The sequence below is a fragment of the Lolium perenne genome, chromosome 6 (genome assembly GCF_019359855.2).
Source record: "Lolium perenne isolate Kyuss_39 chromosome 6, Kyuss_2.0, whole genome shotgun sequence".
NCBI classification, from domain to species: Eukaryota; Viridiplantae; Streptophyta; class Magnoliopsida; order Poales; family Poaceae; genus Lolium; species Lolium perenne.
In genome coordinates, this window is record NC_067249.2 from 102,256,259 (window position 1) to 102,274,399 (window position 18,141).

Below are 18,141 nucleotides of genomic sequence, written 5' to 3' on the forward strand. Positions count from 1 at the left end.
TTTATTTGGATTTTTACTTTGGACTTTATCTATATGCTTTTAGAATTATGTTTTTCTTTTTCTTTAATAAATAGAGCATCCCCAATCTTTAGAGCATTTTCAGTGACCCGACCCATTTTAGGCACCAAAAATGTTAGTTTTGGTTCATTTAGATCAGGCCGCGGACATAAAATGTTAGTCAAAGCCGTGCATCAATGCCTTGTTCGAGTGACTGTAGTCTTCGTTAGGTGGTCCAAAGATCTTTTTATATTTTTGTTACTTCTAAGTTTTCTTGTATTGTTGTTGAAAATTATGAATAGATCGATGGACTTTTCGAGAAAAAAACATGCACACATAACGGGCAAGAACATTTCACCTCTCGAAGAATCATAGTATATAATAATACAATTGCGAAATCTACCAACATAATCAGTGGTTTATTTCACTAAGAAACACTACTCTAATATGTATTTTTAATCTAACATGACTTGTACAATAACAGTTCCATTTTTTCTTAAGAAAATGGTAAGTTCAACAGTTTGGGCCAGCATCAATGGTATGTGAATATACAACAAAGTCGGCACACAAATTGAGATGTTAGATTCATCAATGGCATGTACCAAAGGATTATCGATCATACTGTATTCCTACACAATATATATGCACACAAGAATAAAGGGCTAATTATTATCCTAGCCAACAAATGTATCATATTTACAGTTCCCATCCGCATGAAGCTATCAACTACTTCCGTTTAGTTTTGCCAACAATAAAAGGTTGTATCTGAAGTTGCCGCGAGAATGCCCTGTTGAAAAGAACCCGAGTTTGGATAGCTGAGATGATAGGCATCCATGCTAGTACAGCAATTGGAAAAAAGAGCAGGGAACCCATTCCATAGTCATAAGCGTGCGCAATGACCTGAATTGGCTCCCAGATTGCATAGTATTCTATTTTTGGCCTCAAAACTTGAACAATCTGTGCGGTGGGGGAGGAATTAGAAAAATTGTGAAAAAAGAATGAATATATTGCATAACTTGTAGAGTACAATGTTGACACTTACAAGGAGGAGGCCCCAACCAGTTGGTATGAATGCAAGGCAACAGATGATCAAATCCATGATGGATAGTTTGCATAGGCACGAGAGAAGGATAAATGAAGTCACCACTGCCAGGAATGTCAACAACTTAATAAACCTGAAGATGAGTTGGTGCTTTGAGCTCAATTGGCGGCTAGCACAATTCACAAGCTACAAAAAATCATAAATAAATTAGTATAACCATAAATAATCACAGTTTCCTGAAACAAGGACATAAGAGTTTTGGAGATGAAGCATGTACCTTGACTAACCCAACAACGGAAATTATTACAACCCAAGAAAGCAAGTAAACAAGGAAATTTTTGTTGTCATGAGATATCTTCAGATGATAGACAAGTCCATACTGATAAACAAAGAAGCGTAAACAGAGCAGTACTTCAAGAATCCTAGAACTTAGCACTGAGTAACGGAGATGTGAATTCTCGGCATTCCACCATGACTCCCAGCTCTTCTCCGGCTGCACCCCTATCCCCCCTTGGTTCCTCATCCATCTGTTCCAGTCTGACCAGTCGTCAACAATCTTATGCCAAGCAAAACCAGCAGGATTGAAAAGAAAAGGTGCAAACAACCAAGTCATTGCCATAAACCATGTTGAATATGTGACCATCACATGAATCCTCCCATAAGATTTTCTAAAGATATGATAGATTATCAGAAGGAAGAGCAACTCAAATGCTTTGACAAAGTGACTCCGGGAGTACAACTGATAGTTTTCCGTAAAACTCGCGTGAAAGACAACAAATTTACGCCCTGTTGGTCGGTATTTAGCACCACCATGAAGAATAGTACGTCCATAATAGTGCGCTTTCGTTCCAAGAGAGAATGTGAAAAAAACTGAAGCAACCTGCAGTTGCATGAGGATGAAGTCACTCAAAGCTGCTCGGAAACCCTTCTCCAACCCTAGCTCCATCACCATTGGCAACCCTGTAAGCAGTCCCAGCTGGAGAAAAGATTGAGATGCAAGGGCAGTTTCTAAGGATTTCATATTCAGAGTCTGAGCTTTAATCAAGAGAACACTCTGCACTCCGCTAAGAACCAAGTACAGCTGTCCGTATAGGAAAACATAAATACCTACAACTGATATCTGCAAAACATATGAACCCATTGAAACAGTAAGAATCATTGTTGGTGATAAGCTCAACTATTATATGTCACAAAATATTTTTTACGAGGGATTACTCAAAATTTCCTGTATGAACAGAAAATAAGGAGTAATAGTATTCTGATGGGCCACTTGGATTATGATTATAGGAAAAAAAGACATGAAAATCATACTCTTAACCTCCAAAATTTCAACGAGTGGTATGAATTTTCGTCATCTTTAGACATTAAGAGGTAATACACTTCATTACTCAAAATACAATTATCAAAGAAAAAACTAAAAGTAAAGCAATTAAATCAGATCTAATGTTTCAACCTTTTAATTTACATCAAATAGAATTTTCCCTACACATCAAAAGCCTGTTTGGTTTACTGATTTGATAAAATGGACTATCGATATATCACTGGAAAGATTCGATCAAGTCAACATGTATAAGAGAAAAAATTACGTTATAAAATGGTGCAATTTTCAACTCTAAACTATTGCAGATGTTAATTTTTCAACCTTGAACTCTAAAACCTGTTGTTTTTAACCTAAAAATCTCAAATCCAAGCCCCCTGGACCCAATATGTAGCCTTGTCAGCAACTTAAGTATTTTTTCCAAGAAAATCAGAAAGGGTAACAAAAAAATAGAATTTGGTCGAAAAATCTGAAACTTCAAAACATAGCGAATTTGAATCTGAGAAACACTTACAGTAGTCCACAAATGGCTTGTAGCTAAATTTTCTAACAGTCAATCTGAAAAATAAATCCCAATTTCATAAAACACTTTTTCCAATAGTCAGACTGAAAACGTCAACATAAAAGAATTGTTTCTCGAATTCACTAAAGGTTCCACATTTTTTCCTATAATTTTTAGCAAGTTGTTGTCATGGGAAGGTCCTAAGATGTAAAAGTGATGCCACACGTCACTGCAGTCAGCACAAAACCGTTTGGGATAGGGCGAAGGTGGTAGAGTAAACTAATTCAAGAGTTCAAAGTTTAAAACAATTGGTTTCAGAGTCAAGGTTGAACAGTGGACATGTTTCTTGATTTTACTGATATCCGAGGAATGCAGTCAGATACACAGTTTTTGCATGCTAGATAAAAATTTGAACAGAGGATTGCCAGCTAAAAACACAAAGTGTCAGGTGTCAGAATACACAAATTCCTTTTCTGCTATTATTATTCCGATAGTTCCTATTGACTTTCGCTTTACATACTTCTGTTATCCCTCGCCATGTTTTGTTTTGTTCATGGAATTCCACACTTTATTTTTTTAACTGAATTACTTGTGGGCCTTGCAGTGTGCATGTGCAGGCAGAAGCCCAAGCATGCACATCAAGAGGGAAGGAGGGAGGGAGGGAGAGAGAGCATACTAGGCTATTGAAGTAAAACCCCACTGTCGTGAAATAGCATGAAAGCATCCTGAAAAAATCAAATCGCCGACCTAGCCGGTAGATATCACGGCTAAGTGTTTGTTCACTATTGCCATTTGCAACTTTAGCCTCAAATTTTGAAATCTGATTAAGGCCAACATCACGTCCTTTGCCAACTTGAATGTACTCGTTGTAAGTTATATGTCCGCGACGCAATATGGAATTATACCCTGTAAACTTAATATTAAAGATGCAACTCCTTTGAAAATGGCATCAAAACTTTACTTTGAATAGAAAGAAAATTTTACTTACCAGCAAATACATCCTCACTCAGGTTTATAGTTTTAGATGCTTTGCTTATGCCACCTCTTGTTAAATGAAACATCCGGTCAAAAATATCTGGATGACCATAGTGAAACCGTACCCTGCAGTCACGGAAATGGCTATTTAGATAGAAGATATACTTTAGAGAATGGATTTTGTCCATATACAGACACTAATAACTTCAGGAAAAAGCATTACCAACATAAGATAAATAAGAATTATGTTTTCACCTAAGGGGGTCAGCAAGAAATCTCTGTCCAATTGTAACGAAGCTTGTCTCTTGATATGACATGAATCCAGCAAGTGATGAAACACTGCCCAAACAATAATATGATATTAACTAAAATTACACTACATGTTTGAAAGACATATATTGGAAAAAGTACAGACCTTCCTGTGAAGATGTGCTCTCTAAGCCCAAGGATGGTGGGAGCTTGGTCCTTAGGACGCCTAACAAACTCTTGAAGGACATTTCTCATTTTATAAGCTTCTTCCAAATAGTTGTCCTGATAGCACGGTAAGTAAGTGAAAAGAAATGTTTTTTCTATGAAGAGGCAAGTATAAAAGAATGTCGAGTTCTTTACTTGATTCATATCAATTGTTTGCAGAGCCTCTCCGCGGGTGAATATAATTGCATGGTTTTGATTTTCGGGTTTTCCTTCTCCAATGATGGGTGGGCCAGGCAGCTTTATACGATAAATCTCCTATGTAGTAATCAACAAGTAATCACAAGCAATTGAGGAATTGGATGAAAATAATAAAAGTTGTTACAATAAAGTGTAATGGTTGTGCACATAATGTTTGACGGTAGATAGTTGAACTGACAAAATTGCCAGCTTATCTACCTTTTGAGCTTCAGCTAAGATCATTACCTGGTCTAGATTATTTTCTGCTTTTATTAAAACTGAGGAATAAACCTTATGAGGGATATTTTGTACAATAATTTCCTTCTCCTCAATGTAGGCGACACGAAGAGCTGGATACCTTCATTGAGCACATAACAAGTGAAAATATCAGCATGATTCTAGAGATAATAATTACTCTACCATTTTATATTTTCCAAAGCTTACCTTGCCATGAGGTCAATAATGTCTTGAGCATGGGGATCACCATTTGATTTTTGTTCTCCAAATTGCTGACATGAGATGACATATGAAAATTTCATATCTGCAAGTGCATCTAGCTCAGTTGATAATGACTGGTGGATGTTTCTCTTATTTTGCCCTCTCTCAGTTCCCACAGGCCCTTTATATAATTCTGCTCAGTTAAAAAAGAAGTGAACTCTTAGAAGCATACCAGTTTGCAAAAAAAACATGACAACAACCTGATAAACCTTGAGGTGCTAATTGGTCTAATTTGATTAAAATTCCACACTTATCGGAAATGAAAACATGTTTCCAATCTAATGATAAGGACAGGCTGGAAAGAGTCAGAGAGGCTGTAAAGTTTCTGGCCGCACCTTGGTCATTTGTCCTGTCTAAGAAAGCTTGTAGTCTCAATGCCTTTCTGTAGTACATCATTCCCCGAACTACACAATACAAAATAAAAAGAGTCAGAAAGCTTGTAAACTGGCATTTCAGTGATGAGTTTTCACAAAATATGAGAACATAGTCCATATTACCGGTTCGACTTAGTGTTTGACCACGGAAAGAAGCCCAATATCTGATATCTTCATTTGTTATCTTTGAACCAAGCCGTTCCAACAAATTTGTCCATTCATCTAAAATAATGAGAACATGGATGAAACTAGTGAAAGCAACTGCGATATTAAAACAAAATTGGGCGAATAATGAAAGAATAGAACATAACTAACCTGGATATATCTTCTGCATGTAGGTAAGGATGGATGCTTCATCTTGATTTGAATGAAGCTCTTCATCCGAAAACTTCACTTCCTCCATGAAATAGGGAGTTACTATGCTGGGCAAAGTACTGTGATGTCAGTAAACCATCAGTTGTTCATTAATTGTATTTGCTATTTTCTGTGATAGATGTAAAGAACATGACTTGCTTATATCCATGTGAACTCCTACTGGTATTGGTAAGATCTTATTGATGTGATTTGCTTGAACACATAAATGTCCAAATCATTGAGAGCTTAAAATATTTATGTGGAATTTGGTTCCATTTGAATCATGTATTGAAGTTCTTATGTTTTGAAAATTTATATTGGCAATGCCATTAGTGACTCAAAATGATAAAAGATATGGAAAGATCCAAGCATGTGATGTGACAGTGATCAACCTCGATAAGCAATCACAACCTGCTAAACAGCCCAAGGAGCTTAGTCTACTATCTTTTCTTGTACAATTTCTATGAGTGTTTCTTAAAGGTTTTTGTTTCATCCCTAGCAAGAGTACTGGATAATGCATTTTGGGCTAAGTAGTTGCAAAATCTATGGAGTCAGGTAAATGCAAGGTTTGGAAAAAATCTGACACCAGATAATACGTGTGAGTTCTATGTTTTCAAGATCATTTGAATTCTTGGATTTTCTAAATTAAATAGTATGGATACAAATGCTGACAACATGTCAAGTTGGTTATCTGCTATATCAACTTCCTGCTAGTGAGCAATCTTACAAATACGTAAGTTGTAACAGAACTTGAAAAGTACAATTATTACCTAAATGACAACATACTCCGTACTTTGGGAGCAGCCGGCATGTCCATGAAAAGAGAGGTTGCAAAAAATGAAATGCGTCGTCGAGCCTCTGAATTTGATGGTACTTCTGCAACCTTCTCTTTTGTATTAAGAAGTAGATAGAGACGTTTAACCTGAATATGGCAAAGCATGTCATCATTCAGAGAGTTACAAAAATTCCCAAATTTTCCATAGCTAATCAAAGGTTGTGTTGGACCTGCTCTTTGAGTGGACCACTATCAGGAAATGGAAAACGAATTTTTGATTCTGAGCTGATTGACGCAAAGAGCTCTGGTTTGTAGTAATCGAATACTCCATCGCCATCAGGGATCAGTGTGTCATCAGTGTTAATCTGATCCAATACACTGTTGAAAGAGGAGATCATTATCATGATAATCACAATTTAAAGGGATGAAAAGCATATAATGATTAAATATTCCATTGTTCTTACCGCTGAGCATCCACAAACATATCTTGGACCAGAGTATCAATGATATCTTGAAGTAAAATTGTTACCTCAAATCTAAGGCCTTGTTTGTTCTTATACTGCATAACCATTGGGCAGAAATTGCATCATATATGCTGACATAATAGGATTGAATATACAAGGACATATACACTCTCCATTAGCAAAATAGGCTGTGTCCACCCGAATTAGATTCTACCCCATATACTACCATCCCCTCCCATCCTATCAAATTAAATTAAATTGCTGCTCCATGTGGACCTATCACCATATGAGATGCCACTGTAATACCTTTTCATTCTGTATGACAGAGATATTATGTACTGTACGCTAGTAAAGTAACAGGGGATAAGAGCAATCGGTATCTTCAGAAAGAATGATGTGTGATTTTTAAAGCCTTAAAGACTTTGTCTAGTTTATATTACTTCAAAAAATGGTGCCAGTACCATACTCTTATCTTTCCAACTAACTAACTGAACATTCAGTCAGACAAGGATAAGAACTACCACTAATATGGCCTTTTTGTTGCTGTTAGGCTTTGTAGTTTCTTCTGGTCATTGTAATTATGTGTATTTTTTACTATAGTTTCTTTTAATAAAATGGAATTCTTTTAGATATGTGTTCGGGAGGAAAAAAGCCTACCACTAATTAAAGATAACTAAGAAATCTCAGCTGGCCCTAGGTTGCTGCTGGCTCTCTGGTGCACCATCTCACGAGCCACTAAAGGGATGTGCACAAAAAAAATTATAGCTATCCATTTCCTTAACTCCAAGAACTCCTCGCCTCATGCCCATCACCATCATTATCCCGGATAACTGAGAACTGAGTTCTAGCTCAGTGGCAAGGCTAGTGAGTGCGCAGCCAGCCCACCCGGGTTCGAATCCCCATCTGAAGGTAATTTCGCTGGGAGGGGCGGACTTTAAAACAGGTTATCATCCTAGCGTCCATCCGCGGGGAGAGTCGCATCCTACCTAACAACGTATAGCCAAGGGAGGGATCATTCCCCCATTGGTCAACGTTTTATTATCCCGGATAACTACTTCTGTAATTCCAGTCATCTCTATCATCACCCTTGTGACAATTTAGTCCTCACCAATAACAAGTGTGTGAAAGGCACGATGCACTAATTCTCTGATTACCGATAACATTAAAAACGAGATATGGGTTTGAGGTTTGCATGGGTTACAGTAAAATGGTGAACTAGAAAGTAAAAAAGGGGAATGGTACTAGTGAAGTGTTTACCAGAAGCTCAGCCAACCGTTCAATTTTTTCAACCAGCAAAGGCAAGTGATCCATCTTAAAATCTATCAATAAACTTGAGTTGTCCATACTCATTTTTATTTCAGCAAATATGGCCGCTATCACCCTGAATAGAATCTGTAGAAGATCATGATAATATTCCCGATAGCATGTAGTGCCAATGCATTGCAAACATGAAAAAATGCATTAATAGAGATAGTGTTAAAGTAAAATGATTACCTCTTCTCTACATCCCCGATAACGAGAAATTTGAATATACTTTTTGTCAATTCATAGAAATCATTGATTGCACAAAACGTGTAGTTATCCTTCTTAATTCTCCAGAAGAGTTGTGCACTTTTTCCAGTAAAATTTGCTGTCATATCAACTGCTTTGGAAAACTATCATGGAAGCAAAACAAGAATCAGATCATACAAATTTTGCTGAAATATTTTATAGATAGAGGGAATAGACATATATCAAATATTGGCAGACAGTATAAGAAATATTTAAAATACGCTTCTAAAACATATGGCTGATGGGAACTGACTGCTTCTTTGTCAGCAAAGAGTGACGTTGAGCACCAAAGGCCTCCTCTGAACTGGACTCGTACCCAGTTGTTCACTCCTAACATTGAATGATAGAGTTCCTACCCAAATTTTGTAACATGAAAGTAAACAAATCGCTAATGCTAACGCCAACCCATGTCGTTTAAGAAAGAGCAGGTGGAGCTTTGACTAAAAATGGAAGAAATCTAGTATTAATATTATCCTAGTGGGTCTAATTGAAATGTTTAGTCAACTTGAAATACATGTTTGAACTGTTTAGCGTAAACTTTATACATGATAGGAAGAGACAGTATTGGCAGGTTTGCGCTGTATAATTCAAACTATATTATATTTTGAGCTATCTGTCTTATAATATGATTCACCTACTGTAAAATATACTGTAGATTCTCTCAATTGCCAACAGGTCTTCAAAAATAAGTAGTCTGCTAACTTAAGCGGTAGCTTAAAAAAGAAGAGTGCATTGCGCCTGGGCCATGGGGGTTGCGGTGCAGCAATAATAGATCTACATACCTTTTTGGCAAGTAAGAACAAGGGCCAGCGAATAGAACCAGAACTATATTCTAGTGACATGGGCATTGTCATCAAATCCATCTCTCTGCAAAATCAGTGAAATATGAAGGGGAAAAGAAGTAATCCTGATGAATCTTCTGTTGCACTGAAATAATCAAAACATACCTATTGCTTATTAAATCCTCTGAGCGAAAGCTATTTATTATCTGGTTCCAAACCAGCGCGAACTTTGTCGGGTCTTGTCTTTCAGATTTACCTAAGTTCTGAAAAGTAATATCATCTGAGAAATAACAACATGGAAGGAAAGAACTTCAAGGTATGAGGACATGATGAAATTCCACCTTAAAGATATTCTTTTCCAAGAAACTAGGCAGTATCCCTTTTTTATCTTTTGGCATTGAGCGGGGAACAAGGCAAGCATTGAACACTTCTGGTAAGGTACAGAATCGACTTCGAACCATTCCCATTGTACGAATCTACGAAATGATATAAAAAGTAAGAATATATAATATCTCAATAAACAGTTAGTGTTTAGTGGCACCTCATCTCACCTCACCAAGATGATGAACAATACCACACATGCCACCGAAAATGGTGCAAAATACGGAATACCAAATTTGTGTGTCCATGAAATATACCTGTTGAAAATGGAATTAAATTCATTAATTATGAGCCATATGCCAATTTAATATTGTAAGTTCAGAAGAGTTCTTACAAGAATTATAGGGGACCATACAGCAAGAATTGCGCCAGCATTGCTTTTGACTGGTGGCAAACATAACAGATAGAATTTTGATGCAGACTTCGGTGTTGATTATTATTGCAATGCCCTATTGGGTAAAAAAAGATGAAAATGGAAAAAATAAAAATAGTACATAGAATACCTTGTGGGAAGAACTCATGCCACTCATATGTTTTGACATTGACGTTCATGATTATCTTTGTAGGTTCCACAAGAGGCCTAATCTGCTCAAGTTATATACAAAGAAACAATGTAGCAGGAGGCAGGGTGACACAAAGTAGATGTAGAGCATAAAAATGTGAAAAAAGAACTTCTTATGGTATTACTATGTTGTCTCATTATAAACTAAACCCATTGTACATATATCAGAAAATTTAACTGAGTTGTACCTATATTGCATAAGGATAATACAGCAGAAGGTGGATAGAAACTACAAACGTGTTCTGTATGCTATGTACTGACAAAGAGAGGGGGGGGGGGGGGGGGGGGTTTGGTCTTGCCTCAAAGTAGTAGCTGAATAAAAATTTACTTGACAGAAGAATTGTCCAAAATGATGTATACCTGTTGAGGCAAAGAAAGGGTATTCAGCATATATCAAATGGCCAAAACAAAATACAGGATTAATAATAATAATAATAATAATAAACATATTTACTTTAGTAAAGGTACTTGGCCTTCATGCATTCCTCTTCCAACATATGACTGGGGCTGTACATATCAGTGGCAATTTATGAGTACTTCATTACGCTATAATGCCATGCACGAGATATGGACTGACTAATAAAACTGTAAATGGATATGGACTATGCCGGGAATTTAGGTAGACTCAAGTTATGTTGGAAAGTAAGTTAGCAGGACAATGTACTCAACTGAACTGATATCTTAACAAACAATATTCTCTGATGCTAACTACTCCCTCCGCTCCATAATAACTGTCGGGGTTAATTCAAATTTAAACTAAAACTAGACACTTATTATGGATCGGGGGGAATACAAGATGTAAATGAAAACAAGTTCTGTTTTTTAGCAAAGGTAAAAACATACCTGGCACCACCAGGACAATATATTGCAAATTCGCCATGTAGATGTCTCGATATAGCTGCTTACAGCTGGAACAAGAAACAATGCCATCCCAATCACATTGCTTGTAAGGTAAAATGCGACAACCACCATATACTTCGACAGGCAGAACATTCCCAGAAAGTTTTTAGGATGTCTAGCAGAACAAGCTTTGTAATTCTGAGAACTGGAATAAAATATGGGCAGAATGATCGCCCATGTAAGTGCAAGAGAGAGTTTTATGGCAAATCTTAGTTTCTGGCTAAATCTCATTGTTCCCTTCGTTCTCCATGAGAATGCAATATCAAGGACCACTGCACGAAAAAAATTGCACATATCACAAAAGAATGAAGACAGAATAATAGGAAAAGAGTTACATCGCTGTGTTAGTACTAATTCATCAAAAGATAGAAATTCATGGTATACATATACAATACCAAATTCCAAGTTAACCTTGAATAACTCGAAGTACTGCATTGGTTATGAAAATACTCAGGAGATCCTCGAATATTTGTGGATCTAGTAACTGAAGAGGGCTTTCTAATCCATGCCATGCCATTATTATTAGAATCTGAAAACAGAACATATGAGAAAATGTGTCAAATGATCTGGAAGTGATAAAACAATATCTAAAATGTATCACTTCCAACCATTAATTTGAGAACTAAACCTGTAGCCCAAGCACAAGGAGTGTCCACAGCCTATCAAAGCTTCTGAAGAGATGCCAAAAGGAACGGACCTCAACAAAGTTTGTTTTTCCTAACCACCTCTGCTGAGATGTGTCACTTCCTGTTTTCTATATGCAATAGCAGAAAAATGAAGAACAAGAGCATAAACGGCTGTTCCAAATAAATATGATCAAACATGTGCATTTCCGTTAGTTGTGGATGTACATGAAAATCCTTAGATTACATTATGGAAAAAGCAATAACATCGCAAGTTATTGAAAAATACAAGTTTCGGGATTATAGCTGTTCAAAATGTGGAGTTGCAAACTATGTATTATGCAATTAGATAAACAATATATTTATACTAACTCTTCGAAAAAATGTATTTTATACTCCCTCCGTCACATAATATAAGATGTTATTACAACCAATATACTTTAAGCTATATGGGACTTATATTATGGGACAGAGGGAGTACTACATTTCAGTGTCAAGTTAAGCTACATGTAACTTTAAGCACTGAATATTTGGAAACATATACTTGTATTCCATAAGAAAAAAATCTGAACTAATTTTGCCACATTCTAGTTGTAATGTTTCAGTGACCTGCAAAGTTTCAAATCCATTTGTTATATTGTTTGAGAGATACGAAAAAGAAAAACTCGAAAAAGTGTGGGGGTGTAGGTGTCATGGGCTTCAATCAAAATTTTCCCATGTGCAGGACTGAATACATAAATGTACATTGTGAGATGGTCATTGTCCCAATATTTATTACCTGCTGTGTTTGGTTAGGTGCTTCTGAATTAGCGATGCCTTGTTCTGATGAGGATCCATGAGGCAATTTGGAATTTGGTATCTCCGTTTGATGAGACTTTTTATCTTTAGTTGATGTAAAAAAGAAGTCGTTGTTAAGGCGCATGGGCCAACCAAGTTTGAAGCAATCAGCAGACCTGCATTATAATATATTTAGTACAACATTTTAGTACCAAAGGTGAAGCTAACAAAACATGGTAACTAACCAGAAGAATTCATTGAGGTCATCGTAGTTTCTCCATGTTGAGTGATCAGATACTCCATTTTTGTTCTTTAGAGCTTCCTTTGTAACGAAAAAAAATGCCATCATTTTACAGTTTCCAAAGGTGCTAAATCTAAGTGTTGAAAAGTAGGGATGTCAAACCGCAGATATCTCGGCGTATATTGGTGTCACTACTTTGTTAAGAAATGATTCGTCTTCTCCTCCATATGCAGGTCTGACTTTTTCTCCAGTAATTAAGCTTACAGCTCCAGAAAGCACTCCATATAGCTCGTATGACATCTGAAACAATAAGCGGTTATCTTTAGTCGCAAAAGTAGAGGACAACATTGTGTTAAATTCCTTGGCACACAAATCCAGAAACTACTTAGTGGCAAGAATTTCTGTTAAGAAAATATATTGCTTAACTAATAAGAGTAGATGTGTTTTGTTTAAAACATGTAAAACACTTGGTTAAACTCCTTTTTGCAAAAATCTTATCAGGGAAGGAAAACAGCTAACCAAAAATTAAGATTTGTCTCCTAATTCAACTACAAGTAGTACTCCCTCCATTCCAATGAATAAGGCTTATATATTTTTTAAAGTCAAGCCAAGTAAAGTTTGACCAAACTTATAGAAAAATTTATCAACAAATAGGATATTCTATAGATATAATATGAAAATATATTTCATGACGTATCTAATGATATTGATATTGTTTTTTGCGTGTTGATGATTTTTTGTAGAAACTTGGTAACTTTACATGGCTTGACTTTTCAAAAATAATATAAGCCTTATTCATTGGAAAAGATGTAGCACTATACTATATAAGATGAGAGAGAGATTTGACACTGGTAATTAAATTGGGTGACTCTAGATATTTTCTCTCATTCAAGGTATTATGCCATTTTTTTTGCAAGGAAGATCACTTTAGGATCTTTTTTCCTGCTAATTGAGGTTGACCATTTTCTCTGGAAACAGATATTGCGGAATTTCGCAGTCTGATGTTCTTTAATATAGTTTGAATGTACAGACGTATTTGCATAAGTTTACGCTTGAGCCTATCATAAGTACACCATACAAAAAAATACAAGCAAGACATCCATACAAAATAAATAAAGTGTGACTTCATTTTTTTTTTCCTTTTTTGTAATGGAGTGCAGATGTGACCATCTCTATGCACAATTTTTTTTCATACCGTTGAGCTAGCCAACTTAACAACACAGTTGAGAAAACAAAAATGAGTTCTGAAACAATTTTACTATAACAGTTAGCATATGTTAATTATACAAGAATGCTTATTGTTAAGCCGTGTCCCTTGTAGCCGTCAAATGTCCAAGAACTACTGTTAAAATTAGGATTATTATATTCATATGTATAAAATGGTTCTTCTGGCCATGGTAGTTTTTTATTAGTAGTGAGTGATAATTCATATGACCGGTATCAACTAGACAGAAGGTCTTAGCCCGGCCCTAAATTAAAGATGCCAAATTGGCGGAAGATACAAAGTGTTGAGCCAGCTTAAAAACAAACCTATATCAGCTCAAAAACATATATCTATCGTTCAGACTTCAGAGCTGATTCCAACAAAAATGTATTTGGAATTAAGTCATGGTTAGAATCATTAATACAGTCAAAGCACTTTGAAAAAATATGAAGGACACATATTTTACATACATGATGAAAGATGTAGCACAAGCATTCTGGCATAAGTCGTAGATTTGATGCTTCTCCCCATATAAGAAGATAAAGTGCTATGTACAGAAGTTTATGCTGCTGAACTTCCTGCTTCACAGATGGCAACCTGCAGGTGCAAATAAAAACAAAAGCAGTACAAGTAAGAAAATATTTTCTCGAAATTTATCCAAACTTATTTTCAATTATTTATAGTCCACTCTAAATAAAGAAAACGAATATATTTACCATATGTTGCTTTTTCTCCCCAAAAATTTGCACCAGGTCAAATAATTCTCAAATGTTTTTGCCAATAATTCATCTATTGCTCTGTCATCAAGCTACAAGTAGGCATGTCAAGATTTTATCTTAATATTTTGACCAAACAAAGATAAAGCAAACAGTGTTCGTGTATGACTACCATTGGAGCAGAGGATGACTTTGGATTCAACCGAGCATGCATATTTGCAAGCAAAAGAATGAGATGCTCTCTTTGATTGGCAACATTCCCTTTCTACCCCACCCCCAACAAAAGAAAGCCAAATTAGCTGAAATGCAAGAGAAAACCATTGGTATTAATCGGAGATTTGAATAATAACTAGTCTACCTGGAATCCGAACCAACTTTGCAGCCATCGAAGAATGTCTGTATTAGTTTTTTCATCCCTGATGCTAGCTAATGGAAGACTGCGGACATTAAACACCGCAGACACTGCAACTTTGATCTGCACAATAGTATATCATAAAAAACTTCATGCAAGCTGGTATGTGTCTTTAATAGCAGTGTTAATACTTAAATGCAGAATGCAGGCTCAGCAACTCATAACAAACTAAAGGGTGTATATTTCAAAGAGAAATAGTGTAATCTACTATACTATTGTGAGACCAACACATAACGTTAGAATTACAAATCCATATTTGAGAAAGGGGGAAACAGATTCTTAACACTAGCCAATTGCTACTATTATTTGTACACGCAGTTTATTCTGCAAAGAGGATTGCTCAATTTATTGGAAAATATCGTCTGGAGAAATCATTACAAGCCCTGGCAACAAGAAGGATCCAGGGACTTCTGCATCATATAAGAAATGAAGGTGCCACGAGTCACGACTATTAGTAGGTCATGCTTAAAGTTTATTTTCTGCGAAGAGTACTTCAATTGTCATTCGATAAATACTATCATGGTTGAGGTTTTGAGTTAGAAAAGAAAGAATATATGCAAACCTCTTGAAGAAGCATGATTGGTTGTTGACTTGATCTAGGATGAAGAGGAATAATATTATATCGGAATAAGCCTGACTTGTCTGCAAAATCTTCACTCGCAGCAAGGCTCTGAAAATTTGTGAAAGTGTTAACTAGGTAGCACATCATACATAATAATTATCATTTTCTGACAAGCATCATAACCTCCAAGCCAGTCCCGATGAGAACAGCCTTCAGAACTTCTGCCAGGACAGGCATGAGTTCATGTGCATTAGCTTGCCTTTTTCTGTAAAATGGTAGAAAAAATGGGAATCACATTTTGGTTTGGGGGCAGGGGTTCAGCAGTGGTTATTAGGAAATTAATCTGCATTACAGGCTTGAATCTGAGAAAAATATCTTACTTCTCATAGAATGACTTAATCTCTCGGGCATCATTTCTTTCTTTCCTCTTAGAGAATGTACTTTTCTCATCCTGTTTGGAAAGTAAATCAAACATGAGGCACATTATTAACCAAAAAATATAGTTACTAGTTGCCTACATCACAGTGAAGCATAAATAGAATGTGCATTGATGTTATGAAGCAAGGATGTCTGTTAAGATGTGATATGCATGTACTGCATGTGTATTATGTTCAAATCCTCAAGATATGAAGTTCAAACTTATTTCATTTATGCAGCGAGAATGAAGTTAATATTCGTCATGTATATACCTGTTCCAGCCTCTGAAGAAGTGCAGTTTTAAATTGCCTCACTCCCCTCCCTGTTGAGCGGGGATCCATCATATGAGCCTTTTCAAAGGCGTGAAATCGGCCTGTAAAGGACAGATTAAAAAAATGTGGCCATGACTCACTTTTTCTTTCCAAGATTCATTCAATGTAATAATATTTCTCTGGATTGGAAACAAATTTAGTGATTGACCAAGAAAAGTGCTCAGTGTCACCAAGGAAAAACATGTTCCAACAGAGTGAATCAAGGCATTAATTGAGTTCTCCAATGAGCTCTTCAATGATATCATGAGTTATGCCACCTTATCAGTAGTGATGCGAGCTGAGGTGTGTGTGTGTGTTTTTTTACCTTCCTACTGATCAAACCACCACTAATTTCATGGCTTCCAACAACCTACTCTACTCATGATCTAGAAAGAATCTACTCTGGTTAATAAAGGGAAAGACGCAGAAGAGGTACTAGAGAAGAACGCTCTCTGTGGAAGAAACTTTGGCTGATTAGTTGTTGATAGCAAACTGAACAATGGTTATAGAACAGATCACTCAGACTTTGGAACATATGGTCCTACGTCATATTCTTTTACATGAAAGTGAAAGACAAGAATATTCGAGAAGAATATATTTCTCAAGCTGCCAAATAGCTCATCTTGCGTTGAGGAATCGCCTAAGTAGCCCATGCAACTAAACCAACATGGATATTGCTTAAGCCATGTTGGAAAGCAGCAGTAGATGACCAAGCACCGATCGAGGGACTCGTGAACAGCAACCATGAACTTCCAGCGGCAGAGGACAGCACAAGACAGAATATTCAATTATTCCTTAACTAAAACAAATGGGCCTCTCAAACGAGCTCGAATCTCTTGAGGCTGGTCTCTTTATCCTGAATACAGTCGGCAACAGAGTCTCCAAGGACAAGGCATTTCACCTCGTAAACACGTAGGCGTTGAATGCATGCCAAGGTGCCGGAATTTCCCCGAACATGTTGCGGACACCGGCGAGCCACAGTGCACCACCAACGTAGGATGAAAAGAGCCTAGAGAAAACTGTAGAGCGTTAACGCGCGGGAGTCTTACAGAGGTAGGCGACGCGCGGGGACTCGGCCTCGATCTGGTTGGCGACGCGCAGGAATGGCCGTATCTCCGAGACGAGCGTCTGCGGCAGCTTCTCGCTGTCGAACTGCAGCGCCTGCGCCACGGCGCTGGCGGTCGCCTGATCCGCGGCGCTCGTGCTCGAGGACGACGCCATCGACGGCGGCGGGAGCGGCGGTGGGGGCGGGGGCGGGCGCCACTGCGGCGCCGGCGCCGGCACGTACCGCAGCGGCCGGCTGGACGGTCCGATCTCCACGATCTCGAGCTCCATCGCGCGAGCGGGAGAGAGACCGAGCAGGCTGCGCCACCACCATCGTGCGCGGCTTTTATCTTCGTAGCCTCGGCCTTCGCTTTCACTTTCACCTTCGCCTTAGCCGCTAAGCTTTACCGCTTTTCCTCCCCCGGCCCGGCGCGGAGGTGGCGGCTTTCGCTTTTTCTGCGATCTCCTTCCACCAGCTTGTGATCTCCAATTTGGTTGGTTTGGCCGGCGTCTGTGTGCGTGGATTGGTGAAGCTTTTCTGCGAGGCCGGGAGACCAGTGAGCTAGGAGTGAGGACTGAGGGATAAAGAAGAAAGTGCGGGAAAAGATGGTGGGGGAGCGGCTTTTTGAACGTTTGGGGTGGGCTAAGCAACGGCTGCTTTGTTTAAGTTTATTGTATCTAGGGGAAAATAATTTTATAAACCTGGTT

The 18,141-nt window shown here is 37.5% G+C and overlaps 1 protein-coding gene across 1 annotated transcript; it reads right to left on the reverse strand.

The window, feature by feature from the left end:
• Nucleotides 1–559: 559 nt before the first annotated feature.
• Nucleotides 560–17,779, reverse strand: LOC127307510 (putative callose synthase 8). The gene is made up of 41 exons (XM_051338230.2): nucleotides 17,439–17,779; nucleotides 16,351–16,451; nucleotides 16,042–16,112; nucleotides 15,845–15,926; nucleotides 15,662–15,769; nucleotides 15,046–15,162; nucleotides 14,860–14,952; nucleotides 14,688–14,779; nucleotides 14,442–14,568; nucleotides 12,930–13,067; nucleotides 12,772–12,848; nucleotides 12,528–12,702; nucleotides 11,755–11,880; nucleotides 11,538–11,655; nucleotides 11,070–11,398; nucleotides 10,681–10,733; nucleotides 10,526–10,586; nucleotides 10,168–10,249; nucleotides 9,999–10,048; nucleotides 9,835–9,921; nucleotides 9,625–9,759; nucleotides 9,449–9,546; nucleotides 9,284–9,368; nucleotides 8,445–8,605; nucleotides 8,208–8,331; nucleotides 6,951–7,045; nucleotides 6,717–6,864; nucleotides 6,482–6,633; nucleotides 5,673–5,779; nucleotides 5,481–5,579; nucleotides 5,319–5,387; nucleotides 4,930–5,116; nucleotides 4,732–4,843; nucleotides 4,444–4,563; nucleotides 4,250–4,365; nucleotides 4,090–4,173; nucleotides 3,848–3,960; nucleotides 3,536–3,765; nucleotides 1,317–2,159; nucleotides 1,040–1,225; nucleotides 560–954 (listed from the first exon to the last, which is right to left on the reverse strand). The coding sequence occupies exons 1-41, from the start codon at nucleotides 17,722–17,724 to the stop codon at nucleotides 724–726; spliced, it is 5,868 nt and encodes a 1,955-aa protein (XP_051194190.1). The 5' UTR covers nucleotides 17,725–17,779; the 3' UTR covers nucleotides 560–723.
• Between the last annotated feature and the right edge of the window lie 362 nt (nucleotides 17,780–18,141).

Excerpts from the sequence above, each read along its gene's own strand:
- LOC127307510 (XM_051338230.2), bottom strand. The coding sequence starts at position 17,724 with ATGGAGCTCGAGATCGTGGAGATCGGACCGTCCAGCCGGCCGCTGCGG. Across the intron at positions 5,388-5,480 it reads TCAAACACTAAGTCGAACCG|TTCGGGGAATGATGTACTAC; the intron begins GTAATATGGACT and ends TGTATTGTGTAG. Across the intron at positions 4,844-4,929 it reads ATTATTGACCTCATGGCAAG|GTATCCAGCTCTTCGTGTCG; the intron begins GTAAGCTTTGGA and ends TGCTCAATGAAG.